At 51.5% G+C, this 22,684-nt stretch overlaps 9 protein-coding genes across 9 annotated transcripts; 3 read left to right on the top strand and 6 right to left on the bottom strand.

The window, feature by feature from the left end:
• Window positions 1–26: 26 nt before the first annotated feature.
• J4E86_005903 (uncharacterized protein) lies at window positions 27–525 on the top strand (the record flags this gene model as incomplete). The annotated part of the gene is given in 2 exon segments (XM_051446434.1): window positions 27–229; window positions 249–525. 2 exon segments carry the CDS (start codon window positions 27–29, stop codon window positions 523–525), a joined length of 480 nt encoding a protein of 159 aa, XP_051302009.1.
• A 4,024-nt stretch (window positions 526–4,549) lies between these two features.
• Window positions 4,550–6,414, bottom strand: J4E86_005902 (uncharacterized protein; the record flags this gene model as incomplete). Its single annotated transcript, XM_051446433.1, has 3 exons — window positions 4,550–4,863; window positions 5,027–6,340; window positions 6,390–6,414. The coding sequence occupies 3 exons, from the start codon at window positions 6,412–6,414 to the stop codon at window positions 4,550–4,552; spliced, it is 1,653 nt and encodes a 550-aa protein (XP_051302008.1).
• Window positions 6,415–7,102: 688 nt separating this feature from the next.
• J4E86_005901 (uncharacterized protein) lies at window positions 7,103–8,240 on the top strand (the record flags this gene model as incomplete). The annotated part of the gene is made up of 2 exons (XM_051446432.1): window positions 7,103–7,871; window positions 8,065–8,240. The coding sequence occupies 2 exons, from the start codon at window positions 7,103–7,105 to the stop codon at window positions 8,238–8,240; spliced, it is 945 nt and encodes a 314-aa protein (XP_051302007.1).
• Window positions 8,241–8,648: 408 nt separating this feature from the next.
• On the bottom strand, window positions 8,649–10,530 carry J4E86_005900 (uncharacterized protein; the record flags this gene model as incomplete). Its single annotated transcript, XM_051446431.1, has 2 exons — window positions 8,649–10,403; window positions 10,504–10,530. 2 exons carry the CDS (start codon window positions 10,528–10,530, stop codon window positions 8,649–8,651), a joined length of 1,782 nt encoding a protein of 593 aa, XP_051302006.1.
• An 854-nt stretch (window positions 10,531–11,384) lies between these two features.
• J4E86_005899 (uncharacterized protein) lies at window positions 11,385–12,132 on the top strand (the record flags this gene model as incomplete). The annotated part of the gene is made up of 2 exons (XM_051446430.1): window positions 11,385–11,695; window positions 11,775–12,132. The coding sequence occupies 2 exons, from the start codon at window positions 11,385–11,387 to the stop codon at window positions 12,130–12,132; spliced, it is 669 nt and encodes a 222-aa protein (XP_051302005.1).
• Window positions 12,133–13,605: 1,473 nt separating this feature from the next.
• J4E86_005898 (uncharacterized protein) lies at window positions 13,606–15,212 on the bottom strand (the record flags this gene model as incomplete). The annotated part of the gene is made up of 3 exons (XM_051446429.1): window positions 13,606–15,039; window positions 15,088–15,140; window positions 15,191–15,212. The coding sequence occupies 3 exons, from the start codon at window positions 15,210–15,212 to the stop codon at window positions 13,606–13,608; spliced, it is 1,509 nt and encodes a 502-aa protein (XP_051302004.1).
• A 3,109-nt stretch (window positions 15,213–18,321) lies between these two features.
• Window positions 18,322–18,915, bottom strand: J4E86_005897 (uncharacterized protein; the record flags this gene model as incomplete). The annotated part of the gene is made up of 1 exon (XM_051446428.1): window positions 18,322–18,915. One exon carries the CDS (start codon window positions 18,913–18,915, stop codon window positions 18,322–18,324), a length of 594 nt encoding a protein of 197 aa, XP_051302003.1.
• A 1,050-nt stretch (window positions 18,916–19,965) lies between these two features.
• On the bottom strand, window positions 19,966–21,112 carry J4E86_005896 (uncharacterized protein; the record flags this gene model as incomplete). Its single annotated transcript, XM_051446427.1, has 2 exons — window positions 19,966–20,089; window positions 20,343–21,112. 2 exons carry the CDS (start codon window positions 21,110–21,112, stop codon window positions 19,966–19,968), a joined length of 894 nt encoding a protein of 297 aa, XP_051302002.1.
• A 748-nt stretch (window positions 21,113–21,860) lies between these two features.
• On the bottom strand, window positions 21,861–22,307 carry J4E86_005895 (uncharacterized protein; the record flags this gene model as incomplete). Its single annotated transcript, XM_051446426.1, has 1 exon — window positions 21,861–22,307. The coding sequence occupies one exon, from the start codon at window positions 22,305–22,307 to the stop codon at window positions 21,861–21,863; it is 447 nt and encodes a 148-aa protein (XP_051302001.1).
• Window positions 22,308–22,684: the final 377 nt, after the last annotated feature.

Raw genomic sequence — 22,684 nt, 5'->3', positions numbered from 1 at the left:
AAGAGTTGGAACACCTGATAGAAGTTATGAAAAAGAAGGTTAGAAAAACTGGACAAGCAACTGATCAGGAAAGAAATAAGCTGCAAGACCTTCTAGAAGAGCGAAAGAAGTGTCATAGGACGAAGAAATACTACCAGTATTACCGTCGACTCGCAGAAGACTCGGTAAAGTTAGGCAAAGAGAGATGGATAAATGCCTGGTTTGCGGTGCAACAAGAACTCGATCGCCTGTGGGTGCGTGATGGTCAGATCGATAGATATGAGCCTGATCGAGCATCTAGCCGGGATGATTCAGTACCCAGGCACCGAGAGCCGCGCGCTCGGTCAAGATCCCGGGACAGAAGACATCGGAGATCACACCGCGAACAGAGGCGGGAGGCTAGATCGCGAAGTACTAATCATGCCCAACGTCCTCGCACTGAGTCTCGGTCCAGGTCTCATTCTCGATCGCGAAGACAAGACAACAGGTCCAGGCATCGTAGAAGAGAGCCTCATACCCATGACCATGGAAGGCAGGAAAGATTGAGTGGGCGAAGTCGTGGACAATCTCGTTATCGATCTCAGTCCCGCTCATGGTCGCAAAGACATGCCCGTAGACAACACCATGGACAACACCATGACCGAGCTCAATCCGAGAATTCACATGATGGTCTTGCGAGTCCACGTTCGCCGGCTTCATCTCATTCCCATGTTCAGAGTGATCCGGAACTGTGGCGTGTGGCGGGATCCAATTGCGATACATGCGACATCACCCCAGCTCGTCTAGAGATCACAGCGAAACCGTCACTTGACTGGAATAGACCAGATGACTATCGAGACAAAGATAGCCAAATCTCTGTGCGCGACGTTGTGCCAGCAGCAATCATGGCAGATGACGTCGAGCATCCGTTTAGCGATATAAGCATCGACGACAGCGTCGAAGCATGGACAGGCCAAGCTACAAACCCCTCCGTACCAATGTCGCAACAGGCTCAGGATTTCAGAGATGGCCTGAGGCAATTAGCGCTAGAGTACAACAAGAGAGAGACGCCATCTCCGAAGCCGACCGAACCGTGTGAAGGCTTGCCTCATCGCCCCAGTGGCAATAAGCGAAAGCGGGAGAATCACGACGTGAGCGAAAGGAAAGCTCGAAAAGTAGGCGAGTCTTCGACGAATGAGAGTGAATCCTCGGCATGTGAAGTGCAGAGCCTCGGGTGGGCTCAGGAAGAGCCATGTGTGCAGGCAGTCGCGGGAAGGACTCCAGAGTCCATGAGAATGTCGATTCGCGACTTTTTCAAGCCGTATCAAGGTCGTGGGGAGAGTTGTGTTGAATTTAGTTAAGTTATTGGATGCGAACAGTAGTCTGAACCCCAGACGAGTCTTATCTGTTTTTTATGTGTGTTGGAGGCGCGGCGCAGCAGGAGCGATCACGGGTAGGAGGTGCGATCGTGAGCTTATTCCAGACGTTCAGTATGACTCGAAACCTTTTCGCGCGAATCGGTTGCCGCGATTGCTTTCTAAATTGGGTGCATGTTGCTGGAGTTATGGCGCGTAGGAGTTGGGATGATTAGGATGTTTGGGTGGCTCGAAACGCGCGCCGGCTCAACTTGCGGCCCGGCACCGTACATAATTTCTTGGCGTCCACGGGTCCCTTCTCAAGGGTCTGATCTCCACCCCACCATAGAGTACCTAGGTAGCTAGACATCTTTCACACCTCAATGCAAGCGTGTGAGCGAAAACATGAATGCCGCTAGGACAAGCGTTCGAGTTCACACAATATCAGCTCAGAAATGGCTGGTAGACAAATCGCCCTGGGCAGCACTCGCGCCTAGACGTTCACTTTCATCTACGCTTGCGCGTCCTTCTCAGCCTGGTCCATCAATGGACTGGTCCACACATGGTTGCGATATTGATGCCGAGCCTTTGCATCGTTACAAAAAGGGTGGCTATCACCCCATTCACCTTGGCGATCGTTTGAGCAATGGCAGATACAAAGTCCTGCATAAATTAGGCTGGGGTGGATACTCGACTGTCTGGGCCGCGCGCGATATCAGGTCCCGATTTCTACGAAACATCGACGACTTGAGCTGAGATGCTACTAGGAACCAAACCTATGTCGCTTTAAAGATATCGGTATCCGAGACAATCCATCAAAATCGAGAGACTGCAGTCTTGCGTACAATAACGGCAGCGCAATCGAATCAGCCTGGCTACCAGCGTCTCATGACAATGACAGATTGTTTCCAGATTAGTGGTCCAAATGGGACCCATGCATGTCTTGTGTTGGAGTTCTTAGGACCAAGTGTGGCCGATTACCTCGACGCGCATTTCATGGAAAGGCTTCCTGGAAAGCTTGCGAAAACCATTGCGAAACAAGCTTTGCTTGGTTTGTGCTGCCTTCACGAGCGAGGAATTGCGCATGCAGGTACAGTATGATGCCGGTGTTCAAATTAACTCTACTCATCGTCCTTAGATCTGCATACGCGCAACCTAGCGTTCACGATCCCTTCGCTCCAAGCCTTGCGAGAAGAAGATTTCCTCCAAAAGCTGGGACGGCCCGAAACAGGCACTGTGCAAAGAAGGCATGGTCGGCCAATAGGACCTAATATGCCCCGATATCTCGTCAGACCTACCTCCTACCCTATAGACATCAAGTCATCCTTCAGCTCGATCAAGATCATTGATTTTGGTCAATCTTTCTTACACAACGAGTGTCCCGGCGCCCTACGTACTCCACTTCCCGTGCGTGCCCCGGAGATTATCTTCAAAGATAAGGTGGATTATCGCGTAGATCTTTGGAGTATGGGTTGTTTGGTGAGTCCGACTTCTGCCATGTGAGCCCTAGCGTCTCGATGGATAGCTGATAAAGTATTAAGCTTTTCGAGCTCATTGTCGGACAGCCACCGTTTGACAGCTTCATGACAACACCTGCCAGCCTTGTGCGTCAGATGCTCGAGACAGTCAGCGACGATTTGCCGGAGCGTTGGAAGATGGATTGGCATGCCATGGAAAAATCATTGGATGAGAGCGATCCCACTAGCTCACTTCAAGAATGGTTAGAGGAAATGTACTTTGATGGAGAGAGACGCGCGGATCTGAGTCGAGAAGACATTTTGCATGTCGGCGCACTTATCAGAAGCATGCTACGAATGGAGACTTCCGCTAGGGCATCAGCGAAAGAGGTTGTTCAGGATGCTTGGTTCCAGAGAGAATGATATGTCTCAAGTATCGATCTAGGTGCAGGTCGCACCGTGATGCACACAACGCGCCCCAGCGAACATCGGAAGCAATGATGAGAGGAATTTGTGCGGCGTGTCATCGTTCCTAAGTCATTGTATGTAGTTGCAGACCATTGATGCAATCATTTTGATGCGCATCTAGATTCGATCGTAGAATTGGAAAAAGAGAACATGATCATTGCAAGGCGACGAGTGATGTCATGACACGTGCTTAGTGTCTCCGTGCGCCGCGTTTTTGGATTAGCTTCAGGAGATCATCTCGGAGTTCTCGGTCCTCCGCCCCTCGACTCCCTTTTCCTCTTATTGTATCAAAATCGAAACGGCTATCGCACAGTCCATCGCTCGTTAGACGGTTATTAATTTCTCTGCGCCTCAGTTCTCGTCGCATGCGACATGTTTGGATACAAGCACACGAAAACATGTCTTTGTTGGGACTTTCGTGCCCCGAGTCCGCTGCGCCAGCAGACTCCGAAGACTTCACTTATCCTGTGCTACAGCCTTCGCGAATCAATAAGGACCACTACTCGAGATGCGGCGAGACCTACAATTACGTTGTGATTAGCACCCGACAGCTGTCGGCCCATGTTGCGGCCGCAGCAATTAGGCTTGTCGGACCATCGTCAACGCAGTTATCATACGAACAGCGAGCATTGACTGAGGCTATCACGTTGCGATACCCTTGTTACAGCTCGCATATACTGCAATTTGAACAATGAGGTCACTTCACATAGGGTTTTGCAGTCAGGAAACCACACAAAGAACCATGTAGACATCGTTTCGTCCTTCGGTTGTTAAGGAATTTCGATAACAAAAGCTTGACCAAACCACATCGCGCCATCGAGAAATCTATACTTCATTGTTCTACACGATTTACAATGAACAAAGCCTCGTTTTATATTTCGGCGGTAACAAGCCCATTTCCTCAATTGAAGCTCACTGTAACGTACATCGAGAACACCTCTTGAGATGAGATGCCGACATCGACCCATCTACGCGCTCCGAATCCGGATACCAGGGGAACAAAGAGGCTTCTTCGTACGAGAGGCCTCTTGTACGCTCAACCATAGTTGAGTAAATCTCCATTCTGGTACTCGCCACCCTGCTCATGCATGCCACGGCCACCATCGTCCTCGTAGTGTTCACGCTCGCGATTGCGGTTGTCGTCGTGATCGCGCGGCTCAGGATTCTGGTACGCGCCACCCTATTCATTTCGGTCACGGCCACGGTCGTCCTCGTAGTATCCACGCTCGCGATTGCGGTCGTCGTCGGGATCGCGCGATGCATGATTATGGTAAACCTGAGGCTGATATCGCCCATCTTGCATCACGTTGTTCACGGGATGGAACACGGGCCGAGTGTGGACATGATCGCCGAGACGCGTCTCAGCAGGGCGATCGTCTTGATGGCGGCGCGGATGCTGACCTTCGTAGTTTTCTGGTCGGTAGTGACGGTCATCGCGAGATCGTGCTCGACGATGGTCGTCCCTTGGACGGGGTGAACGACTACGGGTACGCGGACGCGGATGCGAATTTGGACGGGTTCGGCCATAGGTGTCACGCTGATCCTGGCGGCCCCTATCCTGTGCTCGATCACCGGGCCGGCGTTGTTGTCCGTATCCTTGATACGGGTTGCGAGAACGCTGAGCTCTAGTCGTGCGTTGAGCATCCCAATCGGGTTCCACACTCGCCTTGTAGTCTGGAAAAAGATGACGCGGATTGTGTTTCGCCCTCTTAAACTCGCTCTCCCTCGGTGGGTGGATAGGCGGAGCAAATCCGCGAAGTCCTTCACATACTGCTTGATGACATATACCCTGAGGCACCGGAGCGATGTCAGCATTCTTGTTGAAATACGCTTTCCGAAGGTTGTCTAACATGGCAAGTGCGTCGCCCGATAGACGGCCAGCATAGATCCACCCCCAGGGCATGGTTGTGATTGACTGCACTTCGACCACATTGATGTGGCAAAGCGAGTTGATAGCCATACAATTGTCCCATTGATCTCCTACCAGAACTCGGGCGTTGCCGTGGGGGCTGTCATTCCCAGGCTGGTTATCTGGTAGCGATTCGTCAAGCAGTCGAAGATTCTTCCATTTCTGACGATCGGGAATCTTTTCCAGCCCACTGAACTGTCTGCAGCGACCGTAGACGACATGTAGCATGTCTGGATCGGAGTCTACCACTACTTGAAGCCGGAAGGCTGTCAAGATGGGTCCATAGTTGGTTGGTGCGGATTTGTCTCCAAGTTCTTGGTGTTTATCAGCAACCCATTCGTTGGTGACTGCCCAGAACAGATCGCCCTTGCGTAAGAAGGTTCCAAGCGGTCGTCGGACTTGTTTAGGAACGCTGTTGGCGCGCTGGGAAAGGACAAGAGCTGTAAAGCCAGCGAATCCAGGAAAGAGGACGGTCAAGATGTTGCCCATGTCTAGTCCAAGTCCCCCACGCCTGACGATACCTCCATCTGATTCTGGTCGACGCGCTGCGTACTGGAAAAAGTCTTGTAGGACTTGAATGAAGCGGTTTTTCCCTTCATTGGTGGACATGTCAACAGGTGGAATGGGCTCGTCTTGGGCAAGCAGGAAGCTTTCGAAAAGCCGATATGCTAGACTGTTACCCAGACGAGGTCGCGGGCCGGTCGGTGGGGTGTTGACGACATGTCTACCAGTTTCATGAAGCAGTGCGCTCTGGTCTTGGGGAATGGCGGCCAAGCTACGCTCTTCTTGGGGAGATAGTGCAGGAGCTGTGTTCGTACCCGGACGAGACTGCGGCTCGGTTGGCGCATGGTTGGTTGTTTGCCTATCGTGAGGGCGTGTAGGTTGCTCTCGCGAGCTAGCAGCAGGTTCGCGCTCTTCTTGAGGGAACTCCGAAGGTGTATGATACCCGTCTTGGCTATCAACACTCGCTTCGCGTGCCCCCCGTTGTGGTCGTGGAGAAGGGGCGTGAATCGGCTGCGGAACGCGCTCGATGTCTTGTTCAGGTTGCGGGGGAGGGCTGGCCGGGCTCAGTGTCGAGCTTTCCGCCTCGGTGACTACGGCCTCCTCGAGTTCGATTGTCGCGAATTTCTCATCGTCGCGTTGCTCAAAGACCTTGGAGCGTGCCCCTCGCGATGCCTGTGGGCTATCCTTGTCTGTTTTAATTAGTAAAGTGCTGAAATATGTAGAGACATGAAGCCTTACCTTGTTGACGGTGACGATCCGCCATGTTGAGCGGACTTGAAACGTGTAAGCGGCTTGTGTATATGCAATGTTCGAAGGGGTTGTGATAGTTTAATTGAGAGCTTGGTTGTCTAGAAAAGTCTTTCCGAGAAGGAATAGTGAAATGCGGAGTTGATGTAGTAGATTGCGGTGCACTGACTCTCAATGGGTGCATCAGCAGAGCTCTGTGCTCCCATGAAGACTCAATCCATTGTAGTCAGCGCGTTTCTGACGTAGTGCACAATTGGCAGAACCCGATCCGCGCAACGCGTCAGTGAATGCTGCATGATCGTCGTGTAGTTGTGTCTGCCACTGCCGCTTAGATGGAACAGATCGAATTGACATCCGAATTTGATACACCTAGTGGGTTTCGATGGTTTTGAATTTATCTAAATCTCGCTTCTGAGCTTCAAGTGGTAGCTAGATCGTGGTGTATCAGGTCCTCTCGAAAAGGGAAGCAATTTCAACACAAGAGCGGGTGGTAGCCAATCAGATTGCGTAGTCATACCTGTAGAGCGTTCCACTTCAACCTTGTGATCATTGCGTGGCTGGTCGGACTAAAAAAACCTTTGTTTTAAAATCACAAAGCGACATCGTGGTGAAAGAAACTTGCTAGCTTTGTCGTTGTACTTAAAAGTCCGGAAGCTTCGCGCATCTTGTCGAGTTCACGTTCACCTCCCAAGAAAAGTAGAGTCATGTACGACAACGCAGAATTAGAGACGACACACTCGGAACAAGCATGTCGGAATTGGATTCATTCGACTGCAAATATCTCGACATCGAACAGTGCGCGTCCGCGACTTAAGAGAGTACGAGACGGTAGGCGCGAAACTTGGGCATTAGTTCTAACAGGAGAGCTCGAGGGAAAGATTGAGACGGCTCTTGCGTTGGGACGTAGTTATATCCAGGGAGTCAAGAACGTCAAGAAATGGAAGTACGAATTGCTCCTGGAGCAAGCTGACAACACTGGATCTTTGGAGGCGATCACGCATCGCTTGAACGTCAAGCGATCAGAGATACAGCCGAACAAAGAGCCAACTATGTTACAAAAGAAGACATTGGCGAACTTGGCCCAAGGTGTCGAACGACTCAAAGCCAATCAGAACCTCTGGAACGAAAGGATAGCGACTTGGGATAGAAATGTTGCGCGCGGCTTGGATAGGTGGCGGAAGGCTTGGACTGACGTAGACAAGATTCTAGCCAAAGTATGGAAAGATGCAGGACGGTTAGTGGCGGACGACGATTCTGATGCGGACAACGAAAGGCCACCTAGAGCGACTGAGTCAAAGAAGGAAGTCGGACGAAGCGGAGGCCGGGCGACTATACCTGGCGACGACGTGCCGTTAGCTGCACCGGAGGCAGAAATCGCTCGACAAAGGCAGGCAGGAAGGCGAAGAAGCGATATCTCGGAATGGCAAAACAGTGGCCAAGCCCAAAGCCCCACGAACCTCGACAAGGGGAAAGGTGTAAATACTCATCACAGGCATCCCACAGGACGACCCTATAACAATGGGGATCTTCAAACATCTCCGAGCTCGTCCCAAGACTCTAATGAGTATCTGCGAAGACCGTATCGGGCATATCCGTCGCGCCCGCCGCCGCCGCCGCCGCCGCCGCCGGCACCACCACGTCATGCCAACGATATCTCCATGCCTAGCCACGCGCGACAACAAGCGGGTGATCATGATGCGCATCGCGAACGACGGAACCGAAGTCGATCAAGCAGCCCAGGACGCGAACAAGGTACGTCTAGAGACGCACCAAGATATCGGGAACGCGATCACCGCGAAAGTCAGCAGCGTAGGACTCGCGATGAAAGCGCTCGGAGGATAAGAAGTCGAAACCCGCCTGAAGATGAAGGCAGGGGTTGTGGTAGATAGGGTGCTTTGTGAAAAGGGTAGTGTTTGGTATGAAGTAAAACATTGTGTAGTAGGCCAGTATCGTTACTTGATTAGTTTCGTGAAAGTTCAATCACACTGTGATCTAGACCAGCCTCTTGTTGACGAGATGAGACCTGCAAATATGACTTAATTGATGCTCTCGTTGATGAATGCAAGCTGTCATGCATCATACCATGAAATACTAGGCGGCGGCGCGCCCAGACAACACTGGCGGGATACTATATAGGAGAGAAATCCGAAGACTAGCTATTCCACGACGCACGGTGAACGAGTTCGTCACTGCGTTACGAAGCAACCATGTACCTCACCTTCAAAGCCCACTCCGTAGCTACGAGCAGAGCTAATCATCCCCATCGGTACGTTTCCTCTCTGGACTGGATTGCGGGCTCGATACCGGGTGGTTGAGATTGAGGGACTGGTTCTGCTCTGTCACATTGAGGATGGCATTGGTCATTACTCCATCGTGCTGATGTAAAGTTTGTGCCATGGCAGGTTGGTTGGCAATCGAAGCGATCTTGGGCATTGTGTTAGCATGAGAAGGAGCTTCCCGTTGGCCGGTGGCTGGAGTACCGGCCCTTTCGTCCCCAAATCTTCGACCTGCCCTCACCGCATCCGCAGCATGCGCTGATGTTTGCTGGTGTGGATGCGATACTGGGCTGAAAAGAATGTGAGGCATGACGTTGAATGGACTGACCTTGTTGACGGGTTGGTTTCGAGGGTGATCAACTGAGGACCTGGTTTGTTCTTCATTGGGAATTGTCGCTGAGTACGCGGAGCTGAACGCGCTTGACTTTGTGAGGAGATTTGCGGGATCTCTCGCGGAGTTTGTCACGAAATCTCTCGCGGTAGTCCCTTTGGAGGGATGAATGCGCAGTTGATGGAACAGTTTGTCACGTGTCCGCTCAGCCTGTGCAAGAGGCATAGCCTTGCGAGGAGAGCGGTCTACTAGCCCAAGGCCGCGCTCCACCGCAGCTTGGTCCATGCCTATCGGACGTGCGACGAGGTTTCCACTTGGACTGTTTGCATTGGCCTTGACCCCAAGGAAGAGGTTGCGACTATCATCATCAAGACTCCCCACAGGTACCATTTCCTCGCTAGGGTAGTGCGGTACTGCATCTAACGCACAGAAGTGTGTGTGTTGACCGACCTTGGGGCCTTCGTAATCACGGTCCGGGGTATATGTCAGCGATGCGTGTGGGGTATCGTTATGATCAGCTTTCCTGCTTCGTGGCAGCCTCCCGTGTGCGCCACTGTGAAGATGGAAGTACATCCAAAGGTCCTCCTTGCTCAGGCGTGACACCCCATTGCCGCTACTCAGTCGACAGACTGTTGCCCACACATTTCGGGGCGTCACTTTTGTGACAATGTGCAGACGGAAAGCAGCACAAACTAATCCTTGTGGACTTGGGGCGGCCTTTATACCAGGTTTCAAGTTTTTGTCGGCCGAAAACTCCGTCGCGCGATCCCAGAATATATCTCCGATAGAGAGGAAGTAGGTGTAATCTGGTTTCAGTGGCGTCGGGATACTGCCAGCATAGGGCGACGAGATGATAGTGAATATTCCCTCAAACTCGAGCGAGGGATCTACCAAAGCTGCAAGCCCGACGATCTCAATGCCAAGGACTCTTATGTCGCGGACCTTCGTTACACAAGGGACAAGCATACCAAGCACTTCTTGTAACTGACTCAAAACGGTCTTGCGTGTAAGGTCACTGGTGGTCGAAGATTTATCTTCCAAAGCTGCAACAATATCACCAGTGACCGCTGCAACGAAGTCCATAATCCGCACAATATCCGGAGTTCGTCCGCCGACGTGTGCTGAAGGTGGTGTAAGCAGGCCATCCGATGTTGATGGGCTTTGTGGAGTGCTGTTGGTTTTGACGCGAACTCTTCTTTCGTCTTCGTCAGACGTGTGTTCGTGAGGCCGTTTGGTGGAAGTCAATTGAAGGTCTGGCTGATTCTTCTCGTTGGTAGGCTTCGGTTCGAAATTGTCTGTGCCGCGAGGTGGCCCCTTGCACGCGGCTTCGCTATCCAAAACCTCTTGAATGGTGAACTCATCAGACGTGATCTCGGCATGATCACCTGGAGTATCAGCCTGTATCATGTTAGTCGCTCTCAATGCGAATATGCTGTGAAATGTTTGTGGAGAGAAGAGATTGATACAATCGAATGTGGAATGAACATGTTGTACGTACCGAAGACCCGTGCCCAGGAGACTGCATGGTATCTGGAAGGAAGCAACGAGACAGATGTGCAGTGTCACCGTCTTCGTTCTGTGCCAAGCTGGAGACTCTGTCTTCTATGTAGTTGTGTCTTGTAAAGAAGTTGGTTGAGAGGTGGTGCTTGGCCGGTATTGGCTGAGTAGTCAGGCAGAGCGCAAAGTCAACAAAAAGACCCGTATGGAACTTCTTCTGCAGTAGAGTGGACCACCGTGAACAGGGTGTGGCGCAAGAGCACCTGTGCCCTGTAATGAAATCGAGCGTTCAGCGCACGTGACCAGAGTCGACAGTGTTCGAGGCTGCAGTGAAAGTTGTAACAGCCTTACTGCGCTGTTCCGACAACCGTTCATAATAAGTGGATATGACTCGTCCGAGGTAAGTGCCCCCCAGATCAGGAGCATATTTATGATACAAATGGTCGCTAACGCTGCATCTGACTTTTGCTTGCGTCTTTCAGCGGGAGTGCCTCGAGGCACCCTCATCGAATGTCGCATGTAAGCAAGATCGAGGCTGAAATAGCTCCCATGAAAGCATGCTTTGTCTTGTTCGTAGTCCTTTGTTCGCTTCTTTGAACTTCTATTGCCGTATATAAAAGGCTGTCCGTTTTGTTTTTTTCGTCGAAGAACTTCATCATGATCAACGGGAGAAAGAAATCTCATCATCATCTTTACGGCCAGACAGAACCAGCGAAGATGCCTTACCATGCAGGACATCCGCTCACGAAAGAAGAGGCTAGCGTCGTCCGTTGGGCGGCACCAACCGTGGCCCGTAACTACACGAGAAAAAGTCCAAAGCTGACAGAAATCAAAGAAGGTGATGACAACACCCTTGCTTTGACACTGTGTCGTGATTTGGCAATGAAGATTCAACAAGCACTTTGCCTGGGCCGGCAGCACAGGTTGTCTGCTCAATTTACTAAAGCCAAGCTGAAGGAGCTCAAGACTGAAAGACTTGACAACGCAGGTCTGGCCGAAATACTTGAGTTTGAGCTGCAGCTCAAAAAGAGGGAGCTTGAGCAAGCTCTTGTGCCAAGCGACCAGCAGAGGGAAGAGCTTAGAATTTTGGCCAAAGACTTTCATCGCATGCGCAACAACAAGGACGTAATTGAGAGGAATCTCGTCATCCTCGACGAAGGTGACAAGAAAGAGATAGAGAGATGGAGGGATGCGTGGTTTGAAGTGGATAAGCTGCTAGATACCGTATGGATGGAAGCTGGCATATTGAAGCAATATGAAAACATCGGCGAGAATCGAACTGGAAGACCGGCGGCCACTTTTGGCAATCGAACCAATGATGAACAGGGCCAGACCCACGGCGATGGGACGAATGGCAGAAGCTGCGGGGAACGAAGAGATCGACTCCGGTCCAGACGCAGAGAATCGACGGAAGCCGCGACACGTCGTAGAGATAGACACGCGGACCGGACGTGGATGGTGTACGACAGCGACCGCTCAGACGAACGAGATAATAGCTCCGATCAAGTCGAAGAAAATCGTCGAAGAAGCGGTCCCACTGTGGAGAGGAGAAGAGAGGAACGACTTGCTAGGCCAGAGTCTGAACGTGGAAGAAGAAGCAGTCCACGCCTACGCTCGCGAGAAGCTGTAGATCGACGAGGGGAGACCGGGCAAAGAAGGAGGGATTCTCCGAGGCTGAGAAGTCAGAGTCGAAGTCGGAGTGGATCACCCTCCTTGGATCAGAATCGAGAGAGACGAGAACGTGGTCGAAGAAATTCTCGTGTTGGACTAGAGAGGGGAGAGTATCGCGATCGCGACGGCGTGATCCGACGCTATCCCCGGTGAACGCAGGCGTCTCTCACGCGATCACCGTAGATAGCCCATCCAATCCCTTGTCACTCGCCACCCGAGAGACGAACGCAGCCCGAAACTGCGCTCAAGTCATGACCTGAGTGACAGAGATGGGCTTCGCTCTATAGACGATAGCAATCAGCGCCAGCGGAGTTGTGGGCACGCGGAGGCGAAAGGACAGCCCCCAAACACGAGAGTCATTAGCACATGGTGTGTAGCAAATGCATCATGTACTACGCAAACTGTCAAGCGCAGCAGAAGCTCATCGCCATGTATTCCACCGAATGCACTTCCAAGGTATTCTACTATCACGTGTGATGCGGTACGAAGGTCGTGGCCGAGCGGTGGAGTTCTACGAGGAGCGACGTTGGTGACAGGATGGTCCAAGTCTATTATGAAACGGTGTGCGACTTGAATGAAGTATCGGACTAGGATTTGACCATCATGCTGGTAGGAGATAGCGAGAGCTCCTGGGAGAGATCAGCACAAGTAAATTGATACCTCCATTCAGAGCTCTACTGAAAGCAGATAGCAGTCAAAGTAACATGAAATGAAATGAACGAAGAACTTACGTCTTAGTAAAAGTCTATGCCCAGGTGCCTCAGCACGACACCAATCTCTAGGAGACTTTCGATGCAAGCGAGCCTCCATGCCGGGCGCGCAAACTTGCGTTTCTTCATCGCGTTTAGGGGATCATGATGTGCAGAACGAAGTCATCGCATCCGATCAAAGACACGAGAAAACAGTGAAGTAGGGCTGCTGTTGTGAACGTAGGGTGCATGGGTGCAGTAACAGCGCGAGTGGTGAAAGGACGCTGGACTCTCGCTTACGCGTGACTTTCGCGTCATGGCCCGTGCACTGACGTCACCACTGGCTCTTCTCTGCCCGATCTCCACATCCAAGCAAGCAACTTAACATTCACTCACGAGAACGTTAGATGTCATCTTCCATTGGCAACAATGATACTTTACATGAATCCGATCAACTTGGCTCCCACATTTTTGGAAAGCTCATATCAGCTGAGTCCGCCTTAATGCAGGGTATGAACCACAAGGGCACAGAGACGGGGTGCTAAAAACACCTCCTCTCGTCCTGCTTCTCCACCATCCTTCTGTCTACTCTTCTCCGTATACCGTCGCGCTTTTTCTCCTCGCCAGAACCCTCTAGGAAGTACTGAATCGCAGCATTAGGAGCGATCGTAATAACCACCAAGGCCACGCGATCCAGGAGGACCTTCGTCGTCGTTCAGGCGGTCGGTCCGGCCTGTAGACTCTCAGCTGTAATAGTTGGGGCCAACATACACACTACCGGCCCTGATACCTTGAACAGCACCATTCCAGGACTGAGTACCTTCTGTGGCGTGGTCTCCGCGAGGGCCATCAGCCTTGCTTCGGTCAATGTCGTCATATTGATCGGCCCTCCTTCCCTTGCCTGACCGCGGTCGAGAGCTCCTGGTGTCTGAATCACGAGGGCGCTGTGGCCGATCTTTCTCGTAAGATGCGGTGTTTGAGTAACCACGATCCTTTCGAGATGAAGCCCGGTGGTCTCGACCTCGTCGATCATGAGAGCGGCGGCGATGATCGAAACGCCTACGATCGTTGTCGGACTCGTCATCATCCAGGAGAGGTTGGGGAGTCTTGGTGCGACGAGGGGATGACCGCCGTTCAGGCCGGGGGTATGCGGCGAGGCCCTTGGCCTTTCGACCATCGTCTATAGCTCGCCAGTCCATAGAGTGGTAGACATCGTGATCCATCTTTTCATCTCGTTGCGATGTTGTGACTCGCTTTAAAAGCGCTTCCAACAGAGTCACACTGTCTTCATCAAGGTATCCAGCGAAATCCCAGTGCTCTGTCAGCGTGCATTGAGTGGAAACTCCGGCAAACACGTATGACATATCCGAGATGCGAGCTGGCTTCGTCGCCTGGCTTGTGTCCAGCTTGAGAACACCGTGAGGGCCATGGTTGGTGGGGTTTCGTTCGCGAGCATCAGCTATACGTAGCCATTGCCAGTATGTATCCGGCAATATGTACGGAGCGTGGAGCCCTCGCTCACCATGAGTCTCCACACACGTAGTCAGAAACCTGTCGTCGCCTAGAATAGCACGAACGATATGCAAGCGCCGCTTTGTGGTGGTCTTTCCCAGTGCAGAGCCAGCGGCGTGGTCTCCGATAGGAGTATCTTCGTCATGTGAGAACCCCACTGCTCGTTCCCAAAACGCCATATTGACCTTGACTCGGAATCCAAGAGGAATCTCGGGGCGACGTGGAATACTCACCGCCTCCTCACTCAAAACCATGAACACGCGGTTGCGAAAAGACTCGTTCATGGAGTCTTCAAGACCGTAGATACGAGAGCCAAGTTCAGTTTGCTTGGTCCTTATCCTTTGCCTCAGTATCTCAGAAGTTTCTTCGGTGCTGATGTCACCAAATCGATCCAGATGGGAGGTGATGCGATTACCCTGCCATGCGGAGTCTGGCGTACGCTTTCGCGGACGCCCTGATGTCTTAGCGGTAGAACCATCCTTTTCGATCCTGGGTCGCTTCGATCTATGGCCTTCTTCAGGGGTCGTACTCGGCTGTTCATTGGAGCGCTCCGGTTCGCTAATATTGCTATGCCTCGAGGCGACATCTGACTTGCTCGAGAACTTGCGCTTCTCGATCTGAGCAGTAGGGGTGCCAAAGGCGGGAACAAATGGAGGAAGGCCGGACTATCGATCGTTAGTAATCCGACTTCATTACGAAAGTCAGCGACTGACATCTTCGTAGTCACGGTCAATGTCTTTGTAGTCGTACTCGCCGACCTCGCGTCCTAGTCTAAGTTAATATCGCAGATACGTGAAACGGACTCGTAGAGCTTACCTTGCTGCCCATGACCCGCCATCGTAATGTGTCACTTGACTGTCGCGCGCAGAGATCGGGAAGGACTGATTTCGCATGGAGAAGGGTTTGGGGTTGATATAGCGCTAGGGGCGAGACTAGCTTGTTTACGAGGGCCCGTCAGGCGGATGCGATGGAGAGATAATGAATGAGCTGTAGCCTGAAGAGTGCATACGCTATCGCTGATATTCACGCAAGTCGAGCGCCGGGCCTGTAATGAAACCCAATCTCTGTTCCGCAAATGTGGTCAATCTGTGCACGCGCGCACTGAAGCAGAGCGCATTGCCTCAATGTACGCTGCAGGTGCAGCTACCCTGGTATTTTTGTTCTCATATCTAGCAGCTCCCATGGGGCTACCGAAGGGCGAACTGCTTGCGATGTCAGAACAGAGTTGAGTCATGAACATGGAACGTTAACGAAGAGACTCGAGTACCTCCGTACAACTAGGAGACGTGCACGTACTGACAACATGCGAGCATAACAAGATTAACGTTGAATCTATGGTTGACAGTCAAGTTTTCGGGGCTCAACGTGGCTCTTTGTCTTCTCATTGAGTGCCTTTATGCCTTTGTTGACTTCCACAGCCAAAGATAGACGACAAGGCCTTGCACTTGCATCTCCACGATAACTGTCTGTCGGTCAACGTTCCCCAATAATCGTGTTCACTTACCATACACCATTATACCGATACATGTCAAGATGTCGCATGAACTGCCATATCCAGAGACGTCGTCTGAGAAGGCCTGCAAGCAATGGGCGACGACGGCGATTAACCAATCGACCTTCTGCAATGAACCCAAGGTTGTTGACATAGCTCTTCAACAAGATCAAGATCAAGATCAGGTTAAGGCCTTAGTCTTTTCCAGACAGCTTGCAGCTAGCATACAGCGAGCGCTTTGTCTTGGGAGAAGCTTCCGAAAGTTCGAAAGCGAAGCTCAGGTTCATCGACAGCGATTCGAGACGCAGGGTCCAGATGCTGCTGGCATAGCTGAGTCCACTGACTTTCGGTTGCAGCTTAAAAAGAAAGAATTGGAACAAGCTGGGACTCCTAGCGACAGACAAGCGGAAGAGTTGGATGATCTATGGCAACAGTTGATGCGAAGCCGAAATAACCAGAAAATCATCCTTGATAATAAATCGATGCTAGAAGACGAACTCAAGGAAAAGCGAAATGCGTGGCACGACGCTTGGCTCGTCGTTGACCGCATGCTAGATCCGGTGTTAATAGAATCGGGGTTCCTCAAGCCATACCCTGAGCCGCGGAAAGGGGACGCTATCATCACGCGAGCAACAAGAAGACGTCATGAAGATGGTAGATCCCAGGTCAATGCTGCCGGTGTTGATCGTCAAAGTGATACAGCAGACCGACCGCAAAAGCGGGCAAGAGTTGTAGCGGACATGTCTGGAAAGCAGCAGGCTGCCAAGATAGCGGAACTTCTATACAGAAAGTATCGGGATAACTTCGATGATGAGTTGGCAAAAGCTAGATCAAAGAGCGGAGACAATGCTGGACCAAGAGGGTCTGCATCCGTAGCAGCAGACGACGAAAATGAAGCTAAAGCTCGCGATGACTTCCGTCAGGACATTTGGATTACAAAAGCGCAAGAGCTGGGCAGGGCGTGGGAACAAAAACGGGATGACCTAAAGTCCGCACAACTACGTGCTGTCGAATTGCTCCCGGGACTTGAGAGCAGCCTATCCATACGGTCCAGTTACTTTAATGTTACCGAGTGTGGGGTTTGGAGATCCGGAGAATCAGCAAGGCTGAAGCTGATGGAAGCTTGTCAAGGCTGGCGTCAGATCGCTGCAGTAGAGGGTCTTGGGAGTGACGTAGGCCACTCTGTGACCAGCCCGAACAACATGAGGGATAGCATCTATGAATATTCAGTAAGGCCCCAGGACAGCGGTTCTCGAGAGATAGAAGAGTACAGGGCAGCGCCCTATACCAAGCGTGGTCAACAGTCTCCCCGTAACTCTGAGGAAGCGAGGCAAGCTAGACTGCCGGTCTGGCGTAGCGAGCTCAGACCCTCAGAGGTAGGTCTATCACCACTTGAGGGCTTTCGACGCGCCGCGATGAGACAAGACTCTATGAGGAAGAGCAAGGCACAGAGCAGCTTGCACTCACATCGAGACGCACCCCGAACCAACGTACAGGATCGCGACCACCACGGCTACCGCCAGTATAGTTCCCCAGCTAGCGAGGTCGACGTGATAGACCAGACTAGCAGACGTAGTCACAAAAACAGCGAGCAAAGCTCACATCGGAATCGAGCTCCTCGAACCGCATCGTATTCACGTAGGTCTGCTGAAGCACCGAGGCGGCACAGCCGTGGAAGGAGGGAGGCCGTCGAGACGCGTAGCGATCATCGGCCGAGCGATCGAGGAGCCAGGCTGCATAAAGGCAGGCCCGATAGAGATAGTATTCGAGGACGCTCAAATACGTCGCATGCAGAAGAACGCCAGCGAGATATCAGGAAGCATGCGGCCGCTGCAGCGAAAGAGCGTTTGCGTGTGAGTCGACCTCTGGGACGCGAAAGACGAACAGCGACGGAGATATTGAGGAGGGGGTCGCGGCGACCATGATGATGGTACTGGTTTGCGGTCAGTTCGGACGAAGTGACTTACACGTGCCGTTCGAAACGGGCGGTGACATTATAATGGTATACTGGATTGACACTTTGCCACGAGACTGATCGTAGTCGTGATTCTCGCGTATGATGTGTTGTCAAGCAGGACTCGTGACGGTGCGCCTTATTGCTCATGGAAGATCAGGCGAGCGTTGGAGCGTTGGAGGCGCGCTGAGCGCTAGCGCGCGACGCTGCTGAGTCAGCAACAGTGGAGGTGTGGCCTGTCACCCATCATCCATATCAATATTTCCATCACCACGTCGACCAGAATCCGGTACGTCATACAGGAATAGTTTTATTGATATCATGGGCAAGGCTCAGTACGTGTCACTGGCGACTAGTACATATGCCATACTTGATAGGCACGCCGCTCTCTTCCGCAGTCCCGAGGCATTGCTGGTGAGAAGAAGAGGCTGGACTGTTATCTTTCCGGAACCTGACAAGACACTCGATACGTCGTAGATTCCTAGTTCTCAATAGATATCTCTATAACTCATCCTTTTCGCCCTTCCACCCATCGCCCACTCCTCGCATCCATTGGACTCCAACCAACTTCAATCCCTTCTTCTCCGCCAACTGCTCTGCTCTAAAACTTCTCCTCTCAACAAACTCCTCACCTCCAACATCTGCCTTCTCTACAGTCTCGCCTGCCTTCTCCTCAAAGAGAAGGAAAAGATACCGATGTGGCCCGCTCTCGTCCTTCGGTCCAGGTGCCAAATACTGTGTGAGCGTCTTTCCTCTCGCGGTGATATCGTCTGGAGAGGTGGTCGCTGATGGAGAAGGAATAGAGGTAACAACCCAGTGGCGCCAGTAGCCAAACTTTGGGTCGTCCGGTGTAGGCGCATCGGGGTCGATCATCATGAATGTGAAGCTCGCGGCGGAAGATGTTGGTGGAGACGAGATGGCGATGATAGGTTGCTCTTTGACCTGGCTTACACGAGCGAGACTTCCATTCTCTGGGGTAAGTCCGGAGGAGAACTTGACGCTGAGGTCCAGAGTTGGGGTGAAAGACTCTGGGATGATGGCGGAAGGGAGTAGGTTGGCGCTTTTCAGCGATTCGACGAGAGCATTGGCGGCCATCTTGGTACTTGAAACTGCCAGAAGACGGGCTTGATAATATAAGAAGATGATTGTGGTCAGTCCAAGAGTCGATGCGCTGGTATAAGTGGTTTTGTTGCGCAGCCGTGATGGTCAAGGTCTATTGGTGGATAAACCCAGCTCTCGCTTGGTTCTCCGCTTGAGGCTCCGCTCTTGCACTTGGCGACCTTATAGAGCATAGATTCGGGGTGTAATAGACGATATCGAAGCCCGATGACGTTGGTAAGGCCCTCTACGACCCGAAGCACGCGAACGATTAGTTAGCTTTGTGAGCACCATGACAGGCTATCACTCAGATAGACATGTCTTGCGTTCTACTCGGGCTGGGCCTTTTAACTTCCGGCTTCAGAGCTTCATTAGAAGCTCTGAACATGCCTGAGAGCAGCCGCTCCCCATAGATGCTATGAGACGAGCACTCTTTCATTCTGTCATGCACGGGTTGCATGCGAAGGAAAGAACATTCAGAAGGCCGGTACGTCGGGCCAGTATAACGACTTCGTATGATACCTGGGTTGATTGAAGATGAGGAAACTTTTGCAGAAAGAAGCCAGACCCCATTGCCGATGGGTGTTGATGTACTGAGTTCGTGAGTATAGCGGGGTTCAAAGACGCGCCCTGTTCAATGCTGTGAGGCCAGCGTTCAGTATCGATAAGGGAATGCGCTAACTGGATTCAGGCCTAGTCCCGCTCTTCTTCCTCCGAGCCTGCGGGCGCGCGCAAGAAGAGTAACAAGAATAATTCTCACTACCTCCCTAAACTTTGTGTAGTAATACAGAGCTGTTCGGGCCGCGCCCCGTAGTAGACGTCTGGATTGCCCAGCTTGAGCGTGCCATCCGTCAAAGGGTCGAGGTTAGTAAAGGAAATCCCTCCCGAGCGACATCTCGCATCCCCGGTCTTGCCTTCGAAAATAGGATACACCAACTCATACACCTGTTTTTGTTTGGCAGCATGCGAATCAGCTCGTCTGAAGTCTCTGAATACTCCGTCAGCTAAACGAGACGGCGAAAACGACGGTCGTGGCTGGGCCAGCATTCATGTGAGCGTTTCTAAACTGTGTGGCTTAGCGGAAACACTCCTATCCGGATACTCGTTCGTATTAGGATATACACCGTTGTCGACGAGGTATTGATGAGAACCAGGGTCATATAGTTCGGTGCTCTTGATAGCGTAATTTCCGTAGAATGAAAGTGACAAAAAACGTAGGAGTAATGATGCATCTTGATTACGGCCCGTAAAGCATCTTTCACGTTCTGTGCCAACTATCAAAGACTCTTGCTCAACTGCTCAACTGTTTCTACTCTACTGTTCCTCAAAGTTTGCTCTCTCGCGCCGCAAACGACTGTTGGCACGCGAAATGCAAAATAAAAAGGTTCCATCTCTGAGGATACAACTCCTTCATCCTGTCATACAATGCCTCAGCGCTCGTTGTCTTGGCCAACTCCTTTTCAAATGTGTAAATGTACTCCCTAGTCGACTGGATCAAATATGGCGCATCTGCCTGTGAAGCTCTCTTATGTCCTGCAACAACAATATGCGGATTCTTTGCCTCAATGAGATCGATAGCATCCAGCCACTCCTTACGTTTTTCTGGCGTGTTGGCCTCGCCAAAATGCTGATGACAGTCGCCGTACACAATGTCGCCCGTAACGACAAGGTCGACTGCAGGGACGTGGAGAAAGCTGGAGAACTCATTGTCCGTGTGTCCGACTTCGACGCCATGCAGCTTCTCGCCATCGATGAAGAACTCGCCTGAGGCAGGGAGGGCCTTCGGTATCGGCCTGGCTTGATGTATCTGATTCGGAAAAAGATTTGGCCAAACATGGTCGAAGGTCGTGTTGTACAATTCTTGGATTCCGGCTACAACGTTTTGCGTGGCGACGAATTCAAGGCCCGGGAAGTGTTCTTGCAGTACTGGCACAGCCGCGAAGTGATCGGGATGTGCGTGGGTGGTATAAACATACTTGAGCTTCTTATTCGGAGCTGTCTCGCGAATCCATTTGGCGATCTCCTCGCCTTGCTTAACGGTGATAGGAGTATCGATGAGGGCGGCTGACTCGGGTCCGTGGACAAGTACACAGCTGATGGGTGACCAAGCTGCCCTTTCGTAATCAGGAAAGCCGGTTGTAGCTGGGATAACGGGGGCAATGTAGATATCGACTTGAAGCTTGGTATTACCCATCTTGTGATTTGTGTGCAGTAAGCTGGGAAATATTGTGGTGAAGATATATAATATCTCCAGTTCAATGAGATCTTTATAGAGGAGCGCTTGTGTGGATAAGAGGATGATCGGCACCAGCGACGATATGAACTCTTGGTTGGTTACGTAGAATGATCAATGCAGGTGTGGGGTGCGGGGAAGCTCAAAACTAGTTTACGTCCGTATGTATGCGCATCGGGGCCATGCGGATAGGCCCATAGATATGTGCATACCCTAGCTTACGCCCGTAAATGCGTGGAAGTCTAATCGCAACACTAGGTAGACTTCCGGCTTGGCTATCGCCCCACACATTTGGTGATTAGTAATAAAAGTTTATGGTTCATTGTCCTGTCGACTTGCCGTTAGCAATTCATGATGTGGACTTGTTTAGTCCATGTGGAGATCTCTAACTCCGCAAAGGCTTGCTGTGAACTATGATGTGGATGCAACGACCAACACCCGCTATTGAGAATACATCTTGCCGCATGTACTTTTCCTGCTCTGCAACCGTGTACTCACGGGTCATATTTCTGACATTTTTGAGTCGCAATAAGTCGATTAACGGAGGCTTATCAAAAATGCCAAACGAGAAAGTATTTTAACTGCAAGGATGCAAATGGACAAATCTCAAGCTGTAGACAGAGTTCGCAAAGTATACTTTTTTTTGGTTCCTGTGGAATTGGCAGATCAGGAGGTCAAGCTACATGGTTTTCCACACGCCATTATCAGCCTACAATCCTTCGGGATATGGTACTGCACGATTTTCCTTGACCCAAACTTTCTCCTGCTCACTTCCGAACTTCGGCGGAACCAATCCATTGACCTTCCACAAACGACGGTCCGTTTCATCCACGTGGAACTCCCAATCGTATCCCTTGTCAGCAACGTGAGGCTTCAAAGCCTGGTCAATTCGCCTGGCTGTTTTGTCCATCGCGGTGTCGTCGTCTGGCAGGTTGACGGCAATGTGCTCGATGACGAAACGAATGAACGGCTTGTCCGTTTTCTGCTCCCCGCCTATCCACATATCCTGCGGACCCGTTTTGATGAAGTTGACGACGACGTAAAAAGGAGGAAGGCCTATGTCCGTATAGATCTTGGTGATGTCTTGAGTGAGAGCCTTCCTCGCCGCCATATCCTGGAAATGGCCTTCGGGGTAGAACACGAGCCAGAGAGGCATTGTAGAGTGTGTAGTAGGTTGTTATGGTAAAATGGTAAGAACGGAGGTTGCGAGTTCAGTAAGTCGAGATGGATGCTTGGAAATCAATAGCTGATGCGATGGACGCCACAATATAAACAATCTCCATTCCCCCGTATCAATTGACAAGCAGTCTTGATTCTGATCCCCGCATCTGCAGATCCAATCTAAGACTGTGATCCAGAAGAAATTCGGGCAAAGGGAAGATCCCACTAAAAGGTGGACCTCGCAGCCAGCCTGGAGATCAAGAAAGGCTGGTGAACTAAAAGCGTTTCACGGTTTGTGTGATCATCGGACTGAACCAAACAGGAGTCGATTTTGCCCATCGGGAAAAGACCGGAGCAGTAATGTTCCGAATT

The sequence above is a fragment of the Alternaria arbusti genome, assembly GCF_024043155.1.
Source record: "Alternaria arbusti strain BMP 1465 chromosome Unknown scaffold_7, whole genome shotgun sequence".
Classification (NCBI taxonomy): Eukaryota; Fungi; Ascomycota; class Dothideomycetes; order Pleosporales; family Pleosporaceae; genus Alternaria; species Alternaria arbusti.
The sequence above is the reverse complement of the archived record's forward strand: the minus strand, read 5'-3'. Positions and strand labels throughout refer to the sequence as shown.